Here is a 22,231-nt window from a genome sequence, read left to right as displayed (position 1 = left end):
GATGAAACAAAACTGAATATTAGTAGTTGACCGAAAAGTATAATAAACACAAACGTACGTAATTTATAAATGAATAGAATTTATAACCTATAAATAAATTATATACATACATATACATGTATTAGCATACACACTATATCTATACAGACATTAAGTTACACACATTGCATATTTTACATTAGTTTTTTATTTTTTTGCTCGTTGTCAAATGAGAAATGTTAAGACAGACATGGGCCTATAATGTGTTCCTCTTGATAAACTACAGGGAAGCTCAAGTGTTTAGAAAAGAAGCACAACTTTAACATCAGTACTGTAAAAAAAAAAAAAAAAAAAAACACACACAGGTGATGCAGTATATGCAGTACACTGTACCTGTAAGATTTCAAGTAGAAATGCAAAGAGAGGCAGCGCATGTGCCAGTTATAATGCATATAATCCTAGTCATTAATACTGAATGATACCCAAGGTTATGAATAAATATGAACAAACACACAAGGTCATTCCATACAAATGTGTAAAAATAAACTCAAAATGTCACACAAAGCTATGACATGGCTGATGAAGCGGTTTTCAGCAAATAGAAAACTATTGCATACACTCCAGAAACAGCACAAAATTGCACTTAATTTGTGGTCAAAAGCAAAAAAAGGAAAGGAAAAAGGTAATTTAAAACTTGCAATGTCTTAAATTTGAAATGGCACAAATGTTCGTTCTGAGGCAAAGTTTTCTGCTTGCTGAAATACAAACAAAATATTATCAAGGTTACACATAGGAAAATAATGACTAACAAAGCCAACAGACAACATGACCGCCATCAGAAATCATTTCTTCCTCAAAGGAATGTATGATTTTAACACACCTAGTCCTTACTAACATTTAAAATCTCCTAAACAAGCAATCTGAGTTGACTTTCAAAAAGAGTGTTTAATTACTGTCCAGCGAGACTGACAGAAAAACTGAAGACTATGGCTCTTAGAATTGTTCATGAAAACAAAAACCAATAAAAGGCACAGGAGGTCTTAGGAGAGGGTTATACAAAACAGATAATGTCTAAAAACAACGATGTATTGCATTGTAAAATACAAAATGCTGACCTTAATGCAGTATTTGGCAAAAAAATGTAGAAAGTATTCCAATTTGGAATTGAATTTGTTTTTTATACAATGTCTTGAATTTAACATTTCCGTGACCCACTATGAAAATTGACTCCAATCTTTTCAGGAGCAAGTCAAAGTCAAGTTGTTCTTTTAGTGGAGTTACACTACATGACTAGAAAGATAATGTTCAGTTAGAATAGAACAGAACAAGAAACATATATGGGCCTATTTAACATCATTTTCCTCCCTGGAATATGCTTAGAACCTGGCAGTTAAGCACTTAAAATACTATAAAACAAACAAATAGTTTTTATATTATTTTTTCAGTTAAATACATAAAATTTGCAAGAAAAAAAAAAAAAATGTGCTAAGTATACTGAAATGTGCATCTCTTACATAATATTAACTAATGCACTAAAAGTGCACAGTTACATTAAAAAACAAAGCAGAGAAAAAAAAAGAAGAAAAAATACCACAGTAACAGTTAGAATAATGATTACATAGACCGGTTGGCTTTACATGTGAGCCTGTGTTTTCTTGCAGCCACATCCATGGACAAATTTCTTGTTTTGAACCAGGCATGTGTATTCTGGACGTATAGTGTAGAGTGAAGGAAGCCATTTGCGGCTAAACTCCAGAGCTAATAAAATTACTGCAAAATTGAGAAACAAAACAATCATCAGAATTATCACATTATAAATGATCAATGTAACTTAAAAAGATAATATATCCTAATAAGTCAAGTTCACATGGACGTAGACAAAGTGAATGTTACCGTCAACAACGAGACCAGTTAGACCCATTAGTACACAGCAAAACAGAAGACTCACTTTTCCTGATGCAATGGACAGCAGACTCACATGCAACAGACAACATGCAAACTAATACAAAGTGTTGAGACTGAGAGCAGATCATGCATGCTACAGTGGTTCAGACAGAGTCAACACTGTGAAAGACAACATGGACAATGTATGTTATGCTGGCTGAATGGCTAGATGAAGTAGTAAATCAACAAAGACATGAAACAACATGACAACAAAATCACAGTTGAAACCAAGTTCTCGAATTCATCTTGGAGAAAGTTAATGCCTTTTTATGCTAACATCATCTTTAAGAAATCTTTACACAAATCTAGACATCATCTTTAACAAAAGACCTTTCATTTTTGTAAAATTATTAGCAAAAATATCTGCATCAATTATGTCCTTTAGGGTTGCAACCTGGATTGCAAAGCTCCCAGAAGGCTCAGTAAGGTGCGTCTCTGTTGGGATTACACAGATTTATTCCCACTGACACAGAGATTAACAGACTAGCTTTGTGAAACTGGGTTTAACTCAATGACATTCAGTAGTATTCTCAATGCTGGCTGTGTTCAAGCAGAAACATTGGGGTCAAATGTTCAGACAGAAAAGACAAATTTAGATACGGATGTAGATGTATTTTAACATGGCTAGACATTGTATTAAATATTCATGTTTAGTTCCAACACAATATACAGTATCTGCTTAAGTACACTGGAAATGGAACTAATGCATTGCATTGTACATTACAGTTTGCTCTGGTCATATATTTAGTAGGTCAATGCATACCAGACATTTGCATACACTACAGACTGCTTTCTATATTAAAAAAATAGTAGGTAGCATGGATGTTAAAAATACCGGCACACGTCAATACTAAGGTTGCAAAAAATATTGAAGTTCACCTATTAAATCTTTGGAAAACTCCAAGAACAATATTTTTTTTAGTGAACTGGCAAGCCTTGTAGTGATCGTGATAACCCTAATAGGTAGAATGGCATTAGCAGCAACACATCTATTCTCTCCAGGTAGATCTACAGGAGAAGGACTGAGCCCCAACTTTAGACAAGTATTAATGAAGCCATCAGAACTGTTAGCACAATCATGCTAGTGTTTTGTCCCAACCACACATACAGTAAAAGGAATGTTAGTTAGTATGAGGATGCTGATGAGTGACAGTTACACACAGGTGTTAATCGGATCCAGCGTCACACAGAATTTTATACTTCTCGCTGCAGAAAACCGCAGGACTTCCAACGAGGCCGTGTGGTTGCGGCCTGTTCTTACAGGGAAGTCTAGGACTTACATGGGGGCTGGAAAAAGACAAGGGTCCTCTGCCACGCCCAGATGGAGCCTTCCCACGGCCACCTGGCCCAGCACCGGATCCTCTTCGGGATTGCTCGTGGTCAAACTCCAGATCCTCCAGTCGCTGAGTGAGGGCCAGTTTCTGCTGGATGGCCATACGCAGGAGGGAGTTCAGAGTCTTCTTCTCATCTTCTGCTGCAGCCAGCTGCCTCTGCATGTCGTCCAATTGTGTTACATACTCATCACACCTAAAGAAGAAAAAGTGAAAGAGGGATAGAGCAAGAGAGATGTAGTAAACCAGATTTAGTTCCTGAATTAAGTAACCCTACTGTTTTCTGGACAGTAGCAGGGATAATGGTGGAGTTACTCGGTTAAAAGGACAGTTCAGCCAAAAATGAAAAGTATCCCATACATCCATCATAAACTCCAGGGGGTTAATAAAGGCCTTCTGAAGCGAAGCAATCCGCTTTTGCAAGAAAAATTCTTCCGCATTCGCCAATACGTCACGCGTCGGGTCAGAGTTTACGCTTCCGCCGGAACTAGACTCGCGTATGACCATTACCAAAAGCCAGTGATTATAGTTTATAAATGTATAAATATGGAATGGATTATTTTTATGATGGATGGATACACTTTGTTGGGCTTCAAAAATGGTACCATTCACTCCCATTATAAATCTTGCAAGAGCCAGGATATTGTTTAATTATAACTCCGACTGTGTTTGGCTGAAAGAAGAAAGTCATATACACCTAGGATGGCTTTAGGGTGAATAAATTATGGGATAATTTCCACTTTTGGGTGAACTTACCCTTTAAGTTGAGCCAGACAAAAAAAAAGCTGGAAGAGTAACAACTTTCAGTTGTGTTCTTGTACTACCTGGTGGCGAACATTGCCCTGAGAGAGGAGAAAGTGGCAGCATCTTCTTTAAGAGCCTTCAGCTCGTTTCTTAACTTCATCATGGTTTCGGTGACCATGGCCTTTTCATTCTCGTATTTGCTCTTCAAGTTTGCCAGGGCAACCTCAGCTGTCTAAAGAAGGACAGAACCACACCACAGTTCAGAAAAAGCCCTTAATGTACTAAGAAGATTGGTAGCACTTTATTTTACAGTCCCGTTCCCCATGTGTTACAATAACTGGGCAATAACTATGTAGGTACTAACCCTGAACCTAACCTTAACCCATGTAATTACCTTACATTACCTAGTACTTTCTTAGGAAAGTACACTGTAAGTACACGTGCACGTATTGTAAAATAAAGTGCAACCAGAAGATCTAAGTCAATCCATTTGAATGATCAACAACAAGCTCAATATTCTGGCGTCATATACATTCATGCCAAGCTAATCTTTTTTATTCTAACCTGTTTGTTGGCCTTGAGCACAGTCCTCAGCGTGGCAATCTGTTCTCGCTTAGTGCTCAGCAGGGACTTGAGCTTCAAAATCTCCTCCATGCAAGCAGCTTGGTCTTTATCTGCCACTGCGGCCAACTCTAGAGAAGCAACTCTTTGCCTGGATAATTCTGTGGTACGGTCCACTGCTTTCTGCAAGTGGCGGATCTGATCCCGAATTATTGCTACCAGGTTGTAGATGTCCATTGGTTCAGGACGTGGCTCTTCCCTGACTGCCATCCCAGAAGTTGAGCTGTCAACAGTAGTGGAGTTGGACCTGGGTGCCTGGGCTGTGCTGTCGCTGGTTTGCGTCAATGTAGACTGCCGATCTTTACCTTCAGTCTTGCTTCCTTTACCCTCTTTGTAGAAATCAAGCATGACACGATTCGGGGTTTCATTGTTGCACATGCAGACATGGTGGTAGAGGTTTGCAAGCTCTTCACTAAAGGCAACAAGTTCATCCTGGGCAACACTGAGACTGCCCTCTGTCTCGCCTGCAACTGCACTCACTTCCTTTAGCTCCTTTTCCAACCGAGCAACTTGATCGCGGTCTGCACGGCTGCTGCTCTCCAACTGAGACACTTGAACACTGAGGTCACGCACCTGTCCCTCCAGTCGTGCCCGTACCTCCTCATGCTCAGCCTTCATCTACAATCATACAAAAATGTTGCCACACAATGTTCCATCAACCCATTAACGAAACACAAATAATATTGAACAAAACTCAACTTCTCAGTCCCACTCACCTCATCATGCTCCGACTTTAGTCCCTTAAGCTCCCCCCTCAGTTCACCTGCCTCTGCTATGGCTACCTCATACTTGCAGCGAAGTATCTCTGGCCCATTGATATCCAGCTCATAATAGTCCACATCATTGTCCTCTCGACTGTCCCGCTCTCGCTCACTGTCCAGTGCCGACTGCCGCTCCTTGCCTGCCTGCAGTCTTCTCATTGCGCCCAAATCATCGCTAAGTCTCGTCATAGCTTCCTGCTGTTCGGCCAATGCTCCACGAGCATGCTCTAACTGCTTCTGAGAGTCCTGTAAAGTGGTGAGAAGAGCTACCTTCTCTCGCTCCACCTGCAAGGTGAAATAGAGGGAAAGAATGCTACATTTTTAGCAGTTTGAAACAAACAAGGCGAGTAAAGTATTTCAATTAAGTTGACCAAACAGTCAAAAGCCAATCAAGTGCAAAGGACTGCATTAGCAACAGTATACACAATGATTGCTATACCTGTAAGAGCTGTTGCTTGAGTTTCTGGATCTCAGAGATGTTCAGCTCGGTCAACAAGTCATCCACCAGACTTGGTGCGGGACGGAAGTTTTCGCCTCTCTTGGGTGAAGACAATCTGTTATCTTCATCATTACCTTCACTGACTTTAGCAAATCCATTTTCAAATGTCAGTATGGCATCGTCGTTATTAGGTTCGTCTGCACTTAGTTTAAGCCCATCTAATGAGCTAGCAAGGAGGGAGTCTCCCAGGGTCATGTGATGTGTCAATTCTTTTCGAAGTGCTGCTTTCTGCTCCCGCTCGGTCTTTACGGTTTCTAGAGCCTCCGTTAGCTGACGCTCCGCTATTTCGCGTAACCGAACAGCGTCCTCTAGTTGGCTGTTTAGGTACTGTACTTCCTCTTCCAAACGCCGATTCTCATGCTTGAGTCCCTCAAACTCCACCTTTGGAAGAGGTCAGAGATATACAAGATTGTAAGATAAACAAGCCAAAAACAGCAAAGACTTGTGCACATGCAACTATGTGGAAGTAGTAGTCATCATTGAGCAGACACTTTCATCCAAAGTGCCTCCACAGTGATGGTGTATGTTTTGCTCCTTGTGGGACTGGATCCATCAACCTTTTGATTATTAATCGAGAGCTTTGGCTACTCTTCCACACCACACCCGAATGTGATCAATGGTCACTTCTACTAACCTGACCCTGTTTAAGGGTGGAGACTTGTTTCTGCAGGCTGATGTTCTCTTCCTCCAGTTCAGTGTAGTCTTGCAGCAGACGAGACTCTCGGATCTTGTACTCTCGAATGTCATCACGCAGACGACTGCGCTGCAGCTCCACAATCTCATTATTCTTAAGAATGGAACAAACATTTATGGAAAAATCAGTGAATCTATATGCACACATAGAGCATAACTGGGGGAATAAGTCATTGGGTTTGTTGGGTTTTGTATGAACACATAGATATTAGTAAAAGTGAAAGTGACGTGTGGCCAAGTCTCAGAATTTGTGCTCTGCATTTCAGCCATCCAAGTGCACACACAACAGCAGTGAGTATTGAACACACAGTGAACACACACCCAGAGCAGTGGGCAGCCATTTTTTGTGCGGCACCCAGGGAGCGATTGGGGGGTTAGGTGCCTCAAGGGCAACTCAGTTGTGGGTAATGAGAGTGGAGGAGGCGCTGTTCATTTACTCCCCCCACCTACATTTCCTGCCACTACTGAGACTTGAACCCTCAACCTTCAGGTTACAAGTTTAACTCTCTAACCATTAGGCCATAACTGCCCACAAATTAGACATAGCTTAATATTAGTCTATTTAACCTTGCAACCTTTGCTGTTGAGTATATTATTATGCTAATAACATAATATTTAAGATGCAAACACTTAACAAAACCCTCTACTGCACAAACCTCTCTCAGCTCGAGGGCGAGGGTGGCCAGACGTTCGTTCTCCGCCTGTGTGCTGGTGAGAGTGTTTTTTGTTTGTCGTAGGTCAGTCTGCAGATCCTGCACTCTCTGCTCATAGTACGCCTCTTTAGATGCCGACTCCAGGATGAGGGACTCCTCCCTGCTTTCCCCGTCTGCAGCCACCTTTTTATGGGTGGAGTGAACCTGGCCATATGCCTGTGTGAACATGATCAGGGAGAGAGTGGAGTTAAAATTATAAATCTATCAAGGTCTAGTGCTATGCTACAAACAAACTTATTGTTTTGTAGGGTGGAGGCTTGGTTCATATTAATCTTAACTGTACTAAAGAAACACCATGGGATATATGGGGCAGAAGTTAAATGGCTAAATGTAATCAAGACCCAAGGAATGTACGTTTTTGACTGTTGATGGAAATCATTAAGATTTATCTATGCTAACAACATGTCTTATCTCATGCAACGTCTATGTGTAGTTTATATCGGTTGACAGCCATCTTCACTATTTATCAGCCAAAATTCTTTAACACACATCCACAATGATTCTCTCAGCTCTGCTTAACACATTTTACCATTTTTAAATCCGTTTTGCAGATTTGCCCCAAATCTCAGGATTCCCACAGACAGTTAAAGTTTGTTGTATGTTAATCATTTTGTAAAACTCATTTCCTGAAATTGATGATGTAACTGGCTAGAGACAAAACTAGTTGAATTCTGTTCAAAAGCTCTTTTTATCAAACACTCCATCTTTTTTTCTCCCTCCTAAATCTGTGTGCCAGTCTGAATGATGTCATTGGCATGCTACAGCCGGAGTTGCCTCGCACACACAAAACCATGGCAGCACAAGCCATAAATGTTAACAGCTCCATTAGACTTTTAGAAAATAAACCCTCTTAAACTTTTCACACTCTCAATGGTTTAATTTATCCCCTACCAATGTGACAACATGCATTTCAGCAGAATTCTGTCAATTTATGAAAGTCATGAACATTGTCACCACAGTGCCATTTCCAACACACCTCAAATTATGCATTAATGGCATTGTGAAATGGAAATGATTGTTGAGGAAATTACATTTTTAAAATTAATGGAATAAAATGGCAGACAATTTTGTCTCGCAAAGTCTAGTTTCATAGCTAGCATTTTATGCATCATAAATACACACTATTGAATTTGACAAAGTAGTATTTTCCTCATTTTACATTGTTTAATACCATACATTATTAGGAGCAAAATTGTTTGTTGTGTTGAAAATGAAGCCACAACTGTGGGTTAATTGTAATTTCTAAAATAAATAAATTAATTAAAAATAAAAAAGATTATTTTCAACAACGATCTAGGGCTGTCAAACGATTAATCACAATTAATCGCATACAAAATAAAAGTTTGTGTTTGCCTAATATATGTGGGTGTACTGTGTGCAATTATTATGTATATATAAATACTAACACATCCATGTATATATTTGAGAAATATTTACAATGTATGCATTTATTTATATTTTTATATAATTTATATTATATATAAATACATTTTTTGTACATAAATAACATATTTCTCTTAAATATATACATTAATTTGTGTGTATTTATATATACATATTATTTATACACATTACTCACACAAATATTATACAAACTCAAACTTTTATTTTGTATGCGATTAATCGTGATTAATCGCTTGACAGCCCTACAACGATCATAATAGTTTTAAATGTAATATTTAAAAAAATTTTTTATGTAATATATATTGGCTTATAATTGATAATCTGAGTCTGGGACAAGAGTAAAACAATAACATTTAAACAAAGGGCATTTGAGTAAAATAAAGCAGTAAAAATATATGAAGGTACAGAAAAAAGTAGACAGCAGTTTCAATTCAAATCAACCCATGGGAAATAAAAGTGCCTGTAAATTGAAGAAACTTGAAGAAAATCCATTAGTGACACTGGCCCATCGTAATAATATCAGAATGCATGCGAGACCGAAAGAGAGGTGGAAATGGTGTCAGCACTAAGTCCTCCTCCTGCCACAGCAGCTGCTGTTAAGATCTGGCAACTGTCCACCTGTCACTCTGGGTTGCCAAGACATTTCTTTAGACGTTTATTCAGATTCCAGCACAGAGATTCAGCGGATAAAGGCCATGCTAACATACAGACCTCCACTGTGTGTTTCTCTCTATTCCTAAACTACTGATCTGCAAAGATCTATTTTTGTGATATTATCATTTTATAAACAAAGACGAAAAGATTTCTGTGTAGCATAAACTAATTCCTAGTATATCTAAGAATCAACTTAATTCTCAGTATTGCTCTGCTTAAACCCAACCATAGTTGCATTTAGAGCGTACTCAATATAACTAGTACCAAGAAAAGCCCTTGTTAAATTTATCAATGCCACTGCTGTAGTAAAATAAGGCTGCCATTGAGACTTCAGCAGCAAGATTAAGCTTTGATGTTAGGCGGCAAGACTTCTCACCTGCGCAGACCTTTACATTGAACAAATCCTCAACACAGCTGTTCAGTTTGTAGTCCTACAACCTAGAAGAGAATTAGCATTTGAGCTCCTACTTTTCATCATTGTTTTCCATTTCTAATGGGTTCTTAGAAGAGCAGTTTTCAGAAGTAAGATCTGTACTTAAAGAGAATAAAGAGATAAAGTGGTCAGGCAAGTAATCAAATGTTGGAGTGATCAGTAACAATTTATATTGTACAACAAAACTAGAAGTAGACTACAGATCTTATTCATAAATCAAAACCGGTAATATGAAAGCCCATTTGAAATTCCATTGGGAATCCATGGTGAATTATCCTTCTGTGTTGGACAACAAATTGACGTCATGACTGATCTTCTCTAACAACAACAAAACCGCTTGCCAACGACAGCTGATTCAGAATCCAGACAAGCTTTGCTCTGTGTGAGAGAACACATTTTTGTCCCCAAAAGCCTTATTTTTCCCTATAGTTTGACAGAAGCTTGGTTTTACTGAGTATTTCTGCTGCCTTTGATCTGACTCGTCTCTATTGATGAGTGACTCAGATTTAAGTCATACCACCATTGATATCACATGAATCATTGACAATGATTTGGTTTATATAAGGTTTACATTTCTTGTTTTAAATGGCAAATGCATTAAACATGACAAATAAGCAAGCAGTTCATGCCTGGGGAGATTAAAAATATCTCCTACTTCCTAAAAGTTTGCATGAGCAAGTCTTCATTTTTCAAATGTTTCTCACAAGTTACAGAAAACAGGAAGTTAAGGGGTAGCGAAAGGAACCAGCTTCACATAGCCATTAGCCAAATCTGACACAAAAGTTTGGTTTTTATGTGCCATTTAGGGATGTTTATCTAAAATAGAATATAAGTGGGAATGTAAGTCATGCTTTTTTTTTTTCAAAATTGCAAAACAATGTTATTTTGACCTGATGCAACAGTCAGATGTGACTCATTTTCCATAAAATACAGTAATAGATTGACGCAGAAAACACTGCAGCATCAGTCTACAATCAGCTGTACAGAAAATACTTACTTAGCAGAAATGTAGACTTTGTAATTAGAATTTTTGTTCATCTAAAAGACTATGAAGATTTACAAGCTAGAACTGTTGTCAAAATAGACTTTATTATTAGGTAGAAATGTGCATTTACACTAGAACTCCATATCATATATGTAAAATCAGATAAAACTGCAAATCTTGATCAAAAAGAACATTCCATTTGGAAAACTGCTGTTTTTCCATCGCTAGGCTTAAGAAACCTCAAATATTTACTCTTGTGCTTCTTTAAATAGTCACAAACCCTATAAACCACAGCAGCCTGTAGATAGGCTGTATCAACTCTATAGCGAGGGAGTCCCACCCCTGCACAGCTGTGGACCACACTGATGGAGACTCTATTCTGATCCCCCTTGTTGAAGGAAACTAAAATGTTACCCTTCTTTCACACTTTAAACCCTTTCAGATAGACTGCACAGCTGACAAAGTATTTCATCCTGGTTAGGACACAAATTCAAACTGAACAGAAATCTGAGCAGTTGTGTAAATACTATTGCCACTGTTTATTTGGCATAGGACTGTGGTGGGCTTAGACCTCCTTCAGCACAACGAACAAGCCCAATGAATTCAACATTGCACTTTCTTTTTACTTTCAGAAATAGAGATGAACAATATATTGGTGATGTTATAGGTATTGGCCATTTGTAGCATCTTTTTCAGTAACAGGTAGGTGTGCTCTGAGGCTCCACCTTCTTTGACGTGAAAATCTTCTCCGGTTCATTTCTTCTGTTCAGTCCATCGAGGTCGGACGCCGGCGAGTAAAACGTGACACGACTTTACTGGAGTGCCAAATTGATGATCAGACTATGATCAGATGCTTTCTTAACCACTGTGTACTCACAGCTGTCATTTTTGTTGTGTTTATTTTGTTCTTGAAAGCATGCAGCACATATTAACATATTAATCTAAATGACATTCACTTTCACAATATTACCTTTTTTACTATATTTTTGATCAAATAAACATAGTTTTGTTAAGTATAAGAGACTTCCTTTAAAAACATTTGAATTGTAGTGAATATATACACTAGACTGGAGCCATTACTTAAAGAAAAACCAGGCTAAAATATTTCTATTGGCCAAGAAAATCTCTCTGCATCCCTCCTAGCTGTGTGTTTAGTCATACTGACTTAACCTAGAAACAGATCTCATATTGTCATCTTGCATAAGGATGCTAATCTTGGCAAGACTACGTCTTCCTGTGCTTAAAGACTGTTTTGAGAATGAGTTAATGTATGTGTGTGTGTGTGTTGGAGTTTAAACAGGTGAGAGAGCAGATCTGATATACTTGAATGGGATTAACTTGTCTCCTCTTTTCACCTCACCCTCCGTCTGATCCATCGTGTCTGAGCCTTGATCGCTACACCTATCTTTGGCCATGTTCACACAGCAGCAGAATACAGTTGTCAGTCCTGTATTTTACAGTAAAACGGTTACATTCACACACAGTTCAGTTATTTACAGGAGTGAAATCAGCATTCCAGAACCAAACTCACACCCCTAAATTTTCAAGACTCACAACTGCATTCTTAGAAAACCTGCGAACAAAACAGAATCGGACTGAACAACTAGTTGTCTAGTGCAAAAGAGTCGGTCTGCACTGCACAAACACATGTCTACCGTGTGCTGCAGGCTTTCATGTGGGTTTCGGTAACTTACAGCGGTGGAGATATGAGCCATGTGTCATCTGAAGGTTAAAGATCCAGTCACTGTTTTCCACCAATCGAAGCTGCTCCTGTCAGTTCTGTGTTCTACACACAACTGAAATTCTCCACCCAGATATAAAAGCTGCTGTAGATTAGTGAAGATTTGACAGATGAACTCACAGCTCGACTGAACTCGTCATGTCAAAAGTGTTAAGACTTTTCAGTTTTATGAATATCGCCATTTTTGTTATTACTTTGGTCATTGTTGCAGTGGTTACTGATAAGTGAATACAGGCTTGACTCCACTTCATACAGACAGTATTTGAGATGCTACTGTAAGTTGCTGTGTGAACAGAACATTTCGAGACTCACACCTGTAACTAAGTCTGGTTGTTAATCCCCAAAGCTGACAGTGTGAACGTTGCCGTTAACACATTAAAGGCCATGTTCACTCTTGCATCTGCCCTGTGTACACCTGGTATTGAGATGCATTTTGGTTGATCATAACTCAAGTAGACAAGTTTAGACCTACTATTTAACCTAGTCTCTTTTGTCCATTTTTGACCACTTCTGTCCTGATTTATTCGAGGGGAGGGTCTATGGGTGGGTAAATGTATGGGCCTTTTCAGATCTTTTTATCTAATAGACAAAATAAGCTCACGCAATTTACATATGAATGCAACAGCAGACATTTCTGCTCTGACAGATGCAAGACCACGCCGAGTGTGTGTTCAAAATCAGGAATGGGGAGAGAACATTGTGCTTGGTACGTTTTTCATCTTCAAACCAAACTTGGGTCTTCAGCCAACAAAGTTTAAATCCCATCTGCTAGCATGCTTCCCATAATGTTTACACATAGGTCACTAGGCAGAGAGTAGGCGGTCTTTTGTGGCTGTTCGAATGCATTTGCCCACATGAGCGTTTACACTATGAAAACAATTTTGAATGCGTTCTCGACTACCTCTGGAAGTGGTCGAAAGTGGACAAGCTCAAAATGTTTTAGACGCCTGTATTTAGTGTCATCTACTTGTGGTTCAATCGACCAAAACACATGTTAATACCATGTGTAAACAAGGCCATGGTTTAACATTTGTATTTCACTCCACTGGTCTGAGATCACCCAGCATTTAAAGGGATAGTTCACTCAAAAATGAAAAGAAAAAAAAAAAAAAAAAAAAAAAAAAATGATATATATGAAAAAATGATATATATATATATATATATATATATATATATATATATATATATATATATATATATATATATATATATATATATATATATATATTTTTTTTTTTTTTTTTTGCCACAACACAGGACCATTTAAAATTAATCAGAAGGTAAAAATAAATAAATACAAAAATAAATACATTAAAATAAATAAATAAAGGGGGGCATACTAAACAGGGCATACTTATATGTAAGTGATATGTATGACCTAATGTGTGTGTGTGTATATATATATATATATATATATATATATATATATATATATATATATATATATATATATATATATATATATATATATATTTGTATAAAATAAAAAGTAACTAGTAACAAGACCTACTTCTGAAAATGTAAATGTTAACCTAAAACCTTAATGTTACACAAAGGAAAAATGTTCATGGATAAAATTTATAACCATATTATGCACTGAAAATTATAATTTTTTTTGGACTACATCTAAGCTATCTGTACTGTATTAATATTTTTATTATTAATATAGTTTGCATTGCTTTTGTTAATAAAATGATTCATGCAAGATAATCTGCCTACTAATCTGATTTCATGCCCTGACCTACAGAAGTATTTTAGTAGCTTAGAGTGATACACGAAAGCATTTCTAAACAAGAGTTTAATAGCTTCCAGGTGAAGCCCCTCAACGACACCTCCAGTGTGAGCTCTGTCTAGGCAGAGGATATGAGTCAAGCCTAAGGTGCTTTTTTTAGCCTGATTTCTTACCAGATCTTCTTACTACATGACGAAGACCGTCCTTTATTTAGAGCCGTGCAGAAAAGATTACAGTAGAAGGAAGTATATACAGAACCGCTCTAGACAAGACAACTCTAAATAAACTTTAATTCTAACAATCAGGATTAATGTCTGAGGCTGAGCTTTGCTGCATGTTTGTGTTGTTGACAGGAAGTTGTAGGGGAAAAGGAGCGAGAGAGAGAAGTTGTGCAGAGTTTCTCATTCAAATTTGACTTGAAAATAAAGAAACCTAAGTCTATTCAGGTCTAAAACAATTCATATGCAAACTACACCCCAGTCTAGGTATATTTTAGGACGTTATATCGAGAAGAAACGTCTTGGTCACTTAAAAAACTAACTTCTTGCCTCACATCAACATCTCGTTTCTTGTCATTGTTTCATGATCGGTCTCTGACCAACATCACAAGACTAATCTATTTACACTAAACTAGAATGTTGAATGTACAACATATGTAAACCTGGACCACAAAACCAGTCATAAGTCGCACAGGTATATTTGTAGCAATAGCCAACAATACACTGTATGGGTCAAAATTATCGATTTTTCTTTTATGCCAAAAATTATTAGGATATTAAGAAAAGATCATGTTCCATGAAGATATTTTGTAAATTTCCTACCATAAATATATCAAAAATTTATTTTTGTGAGTGGATATGAGTTGCTAAGGACAACTTTAAAGGCAACTTTCTCAATATTTTGATTTTTTTTGTCCCCTCAGATTCCAGATTTTCAAATAGGCCTAGTTGTATCTCAGCCAAATATTGTCCTATCCGAACAAACCATACATCAATGGAAAGCTTATTTATTCAACTTAAATCTAAATTCATTTAATAAATAAATAAATAAATAAATAAATAAAGGACTTTTATGACTGGTTTTGTGGTCCAGGGTCACATATAGGCTAAGGTAAAAATTAAAGAAAGGATTTAGTGATTTCCTGCTTTTCCACAGACAGGATATCCTGTGGTCTTATTTTCGTTTTGTTTAGTTGAAAACAAACAAGGATTGCTTCAAATTCTAAAATAAATGTAATTTTATTAAACTTATAGCCTTTGTATACAGCAATATATATATATATATATATATATATATATATATATATATATATATATATATATATATATATATATTGTCTATATAAAAATAATTTTTTTATCTCTAATAAAGATATGGAAAACTGATATATATATATCATTTATAACTACATACTTTTCCTTTCCGACACAGTAATAAACAACCTAATCACTGATAATCTACAACAGAATACACATTATATGCATTGAGAAAATTAACAATTATGAACTGTGACAAATTAATTTTCAAAAGACAGACCTACAAATTCATTTGAAATCTGCATGCACAATAATAATTCAAATACAATTTAAAGTGGAGATTAGCAGATAACACACATTACAGTTTAAACTGAAAGCCTATTTTATATCTTTATAGCTGGCAATTAACATTTGACCTTTGTAATTTGACGGCTGATGTCATTTGTATCATCCTTTATCAATTCAAAACGTTAATTTTGCAGACGTTTAAATGAACTACCAAATTTTTGTCATTTTTAATAAATTTAATACAAGACTAAATTTCTATCAAAACTGCATGATGAAATTAAAATTGAGACAACTGCCCATAAATAACTAAATTAACACTTATTTTACATAATATTTACACACAACTCAATAGGCTAAATAATTTTTGCATCATCAATTCACAAAGCTGTAAATCGACCGATACCGATCATCTCAAAATGGCAAAATATCGGCAGATTTATCGACATTTTTTACTGCACACGGCCCTATTGTTAAATTCACTTTTCATATTTTGTAAAGTACACGGTTAAGAACAATAAATGGACATAAAATGAGTGGACAATATAACAATGGGTGGAGACACACAGACCGATACACTTTTCTTTTGTACGCCGCTGCGCGCAACAAAAAACCGTTACTTAAAAACAGAAACAAACAAGTAGCAACATTATAAACGGTTATTGTATGAGTTGGTTTCACCTCTCTGAGCTGATCCAGCTCTTGTCTGACGGTCTCATATTCGCTCTCCAGATCTTCAAAGCGTTGTTTCAGCTGCTGGTTTTCCTCCAGCACCACGAGCCCGTACTCCGCCGCCTGGATCTTCTCCCGGCTCGTCTCGCTCAGTTCCCGCGTCAGGCGCTCGATCTCCGCGCGGAGCCAGTTGGGCCCGGCCTCCGTGACAAGCTGCGCCTCGGGACACCCGTCCTCATCCCCGGACATGTTTGCCCTCACCCGGCACAGTCTAATACAGGCGATAACGGACCGAGCCCGTTAATTCCTCCTTCTCAACCATGAAGTTGATCCCCAATCTGAGGTACATGCAGTTTATTAGATGCACTATTCTTCAAGTACAGTATAAAAATCAATTTTATAAACTTATTCCCCATGTTTCAATGTATAACTCCATGATTTCCTCTTGTTCTGATGTCATTCCTGAGATTAGGAGGGGAACTCAGTCTGCTGTGAGATCATCCAGAAGGAATACGAAGTGATTTGGTCACTCCTGTTTTATGGGTAATGTAGTTCCATTCACCTATTTATGAGCGTTATTAGGCCAGGTGCTTGACTACAACACCCACAATGCTTCATGTTCTGTACACGAAGGCAACACAGGACGCGCAGATGGTTCACTGACTGAATGCCAAACTCAATCCAAAATGTTGCTCAATGCTTCCATCTGCTGATGGGAATATTTTAGGTTGTGTGTTGCAGATGCAAGTTCCTCCAATAATATTGAATAAGCATGATATGAACACAACACATCATTTCTAAAAGTAAACAATAGGCTTTTATATTATATAGGCCTATCAAACCTAATATTAGAAAATTGTCTGGAAAATGTTTATTTTGTATTAATAAGTGATGTTTTTTTTTTCTTTTTCTAACCACTTTAAAGGGTTAGTTCACCCAAAAATGAAAATTTTGTCATTTATTATTAACCCTAATGCCGTTCCACACCCGTAAGACCTTCGTTCATCTTCGGAATGCAAATTAAGATATTTTTGTTGAAATCCGATGGCTCAGTGAGGCCTCCATAGGGAGCAATGACACTTCCTCTCTCAAGATCCATTAATGTACTAAAAACATATTTAAATCAGTTCATGTGAGTACAGTGGTTCAATATTAATATTATAAAGCGACGAGAATATTTTTGGTGCACCAAAAAAACAAAATAACGACTTATATAGTGATGGCAAATTTCAAAACACTGCTTCAGGAAGCTTTGGATCATAAATGAATCAGTGTATCGAATCTGCTGTTCGGAGCGCCAAAGTCACGTGATTTCAGCAGTTTGGCGGTTTGACACTTGACCTTAATCATGATTCGACACAGAAGAATCATAACACTCCGATGCTTCCTGAAGCAGTGTTTTGAAATCGGCCATCACTAAATAAGTTGTTATTTTGTTTTTTTGGCGCACCAAAAATATTCTCGTCGTTTTATAATATTAATATTGAACCACTGTACTCACATGAACCGATTTAAATATGTTTTTAGTACATTAATGGATCTTGAGAGAGGAAATGTCATTGCTAGCTATGGAGGCCTCACGGAGCCATCGGATTTCAACTAAAATATCTTAATTTGTGTTCTGAAGATTAACGAAGGTCTTACGGGTGTAGAACGGCATGAGGGTGAGTAATAAATTACATTATTTTCATTTTTGGGTGAACTAACCCTTTAAGGCGAGACACCCCAGTTGAATAGGGTCAAAAAAATTAACTAGTAGATATCACCATACTTCCCTAACTGATTTATTACATTAAAAATTGCAAACATTTTTTGTATTTCAAGTTTTCTAAAATGTTATGTTTAAATATGCAAATGAGGCGTTATCTAGTTAAATATGTGCTAATTTGCATACATTTCTAGAACAAAAATCTGAATATTGGATGATGTCAGATTAAAAATTCCCATTTAATTTTTTCGACATATTAAATTCAAAGGTTTTTACAGATGGAATTTTGGATATCTCTTAAATCAGAAAATACTATCAACAGCCAGAAAAAAAAAAAAAAATAATAATAATAATTTTCACCATTTTCTTTAGGAATGAAATATAAAATCAGGCAAATTATATATCAACAAATCCCTCTGTAAAAAAAACTTCAGAATATAGATAAAACTGTAAAGTTTGGTGTATGTAAGTTCTGCTGAAGTGGAGATTTGTGACTCAGAGCAGGAGAAAAAACTCATTTTAAGAAAACGGCCTTTAAAGATATGTACTGTAAATTAAAATTTAAAATTTAAATTTATAGGCGCAAATAGATAAAGTGCTATAAAATACACACTTAAAAGTGTATTTTGGATGTTTTCTTTCCACCAGTCTGGAAAAACACTTTATGAAAAGTCAAAATCTCAAAATTTACAGGTGCATGAAAAAACAGTTTTTGCCAGTAATATATATATATATATATTAATTCCTCTTAAACTTTTCTGTCCTCAGGGCTTGAAATCTCCTGCTCAACCCCTGAAATGTACTGTAATTGTCTGTCATTGTGTTCTCTGTATTCAACTTTTCTTTCATATTGCCACTGAAATTGCATGTGATAGAACCGAAAGCATGATCAAAGGAAATTCAAACCTCAAAACTGGTTCCACCCATCAATCTGAAAGTGAAAATATACTTTTCATGCCAAGTCACAGTCTCTGCCACTTGAAGATAAATTTACACTTGAAACAGTGAGTCAAAGCAGAATGACAGTTTAACGAATTCAAGGTGAACTATCATTCCAATGGTAAGCTCCTGTTTTGTTCTTTCTCAATGTATAAGAAAGATGTAATTCAATGGCACGGAGTCAGTTAAGATTGTTCAATTCTGTCTTTAGGGTGTTATGGATGTTTACAACCACTGTAAGTTTGCTTAGAACAGAACTATTTTAAATCAGAACTGAAAGTTTTATAATTATTTATTAATGTTACTGACTTTCCCCGCAGATAAATATCACCATTTTTTCTCTGTCTGCTTTGGTCTGGGCTGTGGACTATTACTGTACAGGCCATTTCACTGTAAGAAGTATATTTTGTTTGTTCTAGTATGAACAGCACAATGTGTCAACCTGTTTTATAGGTAGGCTAGTGTGTGCACTAGTTCTTCAAACTTTGAACTGAAGGGTGTGGTGTACTAAAACTATCATAACAATCTTTTTTTTTCTTCACAATTAGAGGCCCGTTCACACCAAGAACTATGACTTTCTCTTTAATATATGCACGCGCTGCAATTTTGTCATCTGTCGCTTTAAATGCTCGAGCTCTTTAAAGCTGGGTGGATTCTGATTGGCTGTCAATGTTTTTATCGTTTATCAGCTGGAAAAAAAATCACTTTGGAATCTTCTGAACGATATTGATACTCTGTGCAGCTATTGTTACAGTTGTGATGTGAACTCACTTCTTTTATATTTAGAACGATTTTAGAACTCTATATTTATCATTATTGTTACATTTACCGTCTTAAATGTACATTTCTTTTATCTACAAAGTCTTACACACGAGGAAAACACACTTTCAAAAGGTTTGTTTGAAGTGTTTTTAATGACAAAAAAGTGTTTTAAATGTTTTTTTTTTTTTAAGTGCCTCCTTACTTGATAAATCAACATGTATCTTTGAGTCAATCATGATAATTTATCAAAATGTTCATCTTTTCTAGCCATTGTGGTGCCGTCAGTTCTTGGTGTGTTCTTCACAGTAACGTTTGAATGTGTTGGTGCATCCTTTGGTAAGATGTGTTATTAAAACTTATAAAATGAATCAGAGTGCAAAGTAGAAGATGTCAAATGTATCGAATGTAAATAAATAAATGCACAACATTGATTTAAAGGCCATTAAAATTACATTTAACTAACTTTTAACAGGTTTGCCAGCACATACCAGAAGATGTAAGGGTCGACCTTACCACTGGAAAGGTAACTTTATTATCTTCAGACAAGTTGCCCATTCGTCTATCAGGCCATTTGATAAATAAAAAAAATTAAAAAAAGGCTTTTTTTTTAAATAAAATATCTTCTTCAGATGTCGTCTGGGGTTATTGTATGGCTTTATTTGTGACCATCCTCCATCTCAGATCTTATCATGGTATGTTAACCACACATCTTTATAACACAGACATCACAATGTTTCTTTGTAGTGCCCTGAAACCACACCGCACCTCTTCCTTCCAGCTCACAGTTTCAAAAGCACATCTTCTAGATGGTGCCCCTTATGCATTTTGGAATTACTGTTTATTTCACAAATACATTAAATAGTAATACAAAGTTTGGGGTCAGTGAGATGCATTAAATTGAACATATTTGTATACTGGATATTTCTGTTTCAAATAAATGCTGTTCTTTTGAACTTTATATATTGGTGAGCATAAGAGAACATCTTTCAAAAAAATCAAATAATCTTACTGACCCCAAACTTTTGAACAGTAATGTATATAATGCAATAATATAATGAAATAATCTAAGTTTTTAATTTTTTTTTTTTTTTTTTTTCAGTTTATACACTGTCTTGTGGCTGGGGCCTAGTTGTGTTTGCCTTAAGAGGAGCAGTACGCAAATATAATGCTCTATGGTGAGAACTCTGTCTTGATTATGTATTGGACCTTATATGAATTATACTGCAGGGATTCATCATGTGTGGCATGAGTAGATTGTGTTCACCCTACAAAGAGTTTACTGTTCCTGGTTTTTAAATAGGAAGAGATGGCGTTACCGTCACTGAAATTAAATTAGTGTTCACTAAAGGTAAGAAAGAAAAAATTATTATTATTTTTTTTTTAATCTGATTTAATTTTATTATTATTAGTAGTAGTAGTAGTAGTAGTAGTAGTACTTTTTATAGCAGAAATATGATCATTGTCAATGTCTGTTGCAGGTATCCATCTGTGCATTCATCCACATTTATATCAATGCAAAAGTGATTTAATTTTGTACTAATTACAATATCTGCCTCCAAAACAATGTATTAATATTGTTTTATTATTTATGTTACCTTTTACATTTTGCTGTTTCATGTTGTTTACAGGTACACTATGTAACTTTTGTCCCTCTAGTGGTTAAAAACAAAACTGCATGCATTACAATGAACTCTGGCAAAATTTAATAAAATACCTTACTCACCTGTTGAGTAACGAAAACGCTGTTTCGCCATTTCCGCATCACCTTTACAATAATTCAATATAATAAGATAGAATAATACATTCTACATAAATGATGTGGAAGATGTCTCTTCTTTACTTCATATAAAAGTATAGTTTATTTTTTACTGAAAACCTATTAAATGGACTATAATAGGCCTATACATTCTACATAAATGTTGTGAAAGATGCCTTTTTTTACTTTATATAAAAGTATAGTTTAGTATTGTAGGCATTTTATATAGCAAACAAATGCATTCTTCTCATTTCTTTTAATATACAGCAGGTTCCCAATGAGAGAGTGACAACATGGCCCAATAGTGGCTTATGTGTTCTTAAATGCTCAAAACTTACTTTCTAAAATAAACTCACCCAAGAAATTCACTGAAGCTTGTGACAACTAGCCCCGGCGTCTCTCCTATTAGTGTGAATAAAACAGGCGACACATTCATTAACTCTCAAACTCAAATGTAGAGGGCTTTAATCAATGACTTGTTGAGATACATAGAAAAATAACAGAGGAAGTGTTTGTTGTAGGTTCAAAGTTCAGATATAACAGCACGTTCCGGACGCTGATGGTTCCATCCATCTCTCATCTTCTCAAGTTTCATGCTTATAACACCACAGAAATGCTT

The 22,231-nt window shown here is 36.3% G+C and overlaps 1 protein-coding gene across 3 annotated transcripts; it reads right to left on the bottom strand.

The window, feature by feature from the left end:
* Positions 1-169: 169 nt before the first annotated feature.
* On the bottom strand, positions 170-16,696 carry bicd2 (bicaudal D homolog 2 (Drosophila)). Of its 3 annotated transcripts, none has more exons than XM_048173535.1 (9): positions 16,457-16,696; positions 7,229-7,441; positions 6,514-6,666; positions 5,820-6,260; positions 5,336-5,665; positions 4,563-5,237; positions 4,079-4,230; positions 3,204-3,450; positions 170-1,749 (listed from the first exon to the last, which is right to left on the bottom strand). In XM_048173535.1, the coding sequence occupies exons 1-9, from the start codon at positions 16,694-16,696 to the stop codon at positions 1,747-1,749; spliced, it is 2,454 nt and encodes an 817-aa protein (XP_048029492.1). In that variant the 3' UTR covers positions 170-1,746. The 3 variants fall into 3 exon arrangements, with proteins under 3 accessions (XP_048029492.1, XP_048029491.1, XP_048029490.1); XM_048173534.1 differs by having other exon boundaries at positions 1,698-2,043; XM_048173533.1 differs by lacking the exon at positions 170-1,749 and having other exon boundaries at positions 2,255-3,450.
* Between the last annotated feature and the right edge of the window lie 5,535 nt (positions 16,697-22,231).

Source organism: Megalobrama amblycephala, linkage group LG21, assembly GCF_018812025.1.
Source record: "Megalobrama amblycephala isolate DHTTF-2021 linkage group LG21, ASM1881202v1, whole genome shotgun sequence".
Lineage (NCBI taxonomy): Eukaryota > Metazoa > Chordata > Actinopteri > Cypriniformes > Xenocyprididae > Megalobrama > Megalobrama amblycephala.
Note: the sequence above shows the minus strand (reverse complement) of the source record. Positions and strands in the feature narration are given on the sequence as shown.

What these genes read in the sequence shown, in the direction of transcription:
- bicd2 (XM_048173533.1), bottom strand. Translation starts at nt 16,696, where the DNA reads ATGTCCGGGGATGAGGACGGGTGTCCCGAGGCGCAGCTTGTCACGGAG. An exon ending in TAAAGTCGGAGCATGATGAG is followed by an intron (nt 5,238 to 5,335) that starts GTGAGTGGGACT and finishes GTATGATTGTAG; the next exon opens with ATGAAGGCTGAGCATGAGGA. An exon ending in AGGGCAATGTTCGCCACCAG is followed by an intron (nt 3,451 to 4,078) that starts GTAGTACAAGAA and finishes TTTCTTCTTTAG; the next exon opens with GTGTGATGAGTATGTAACAC.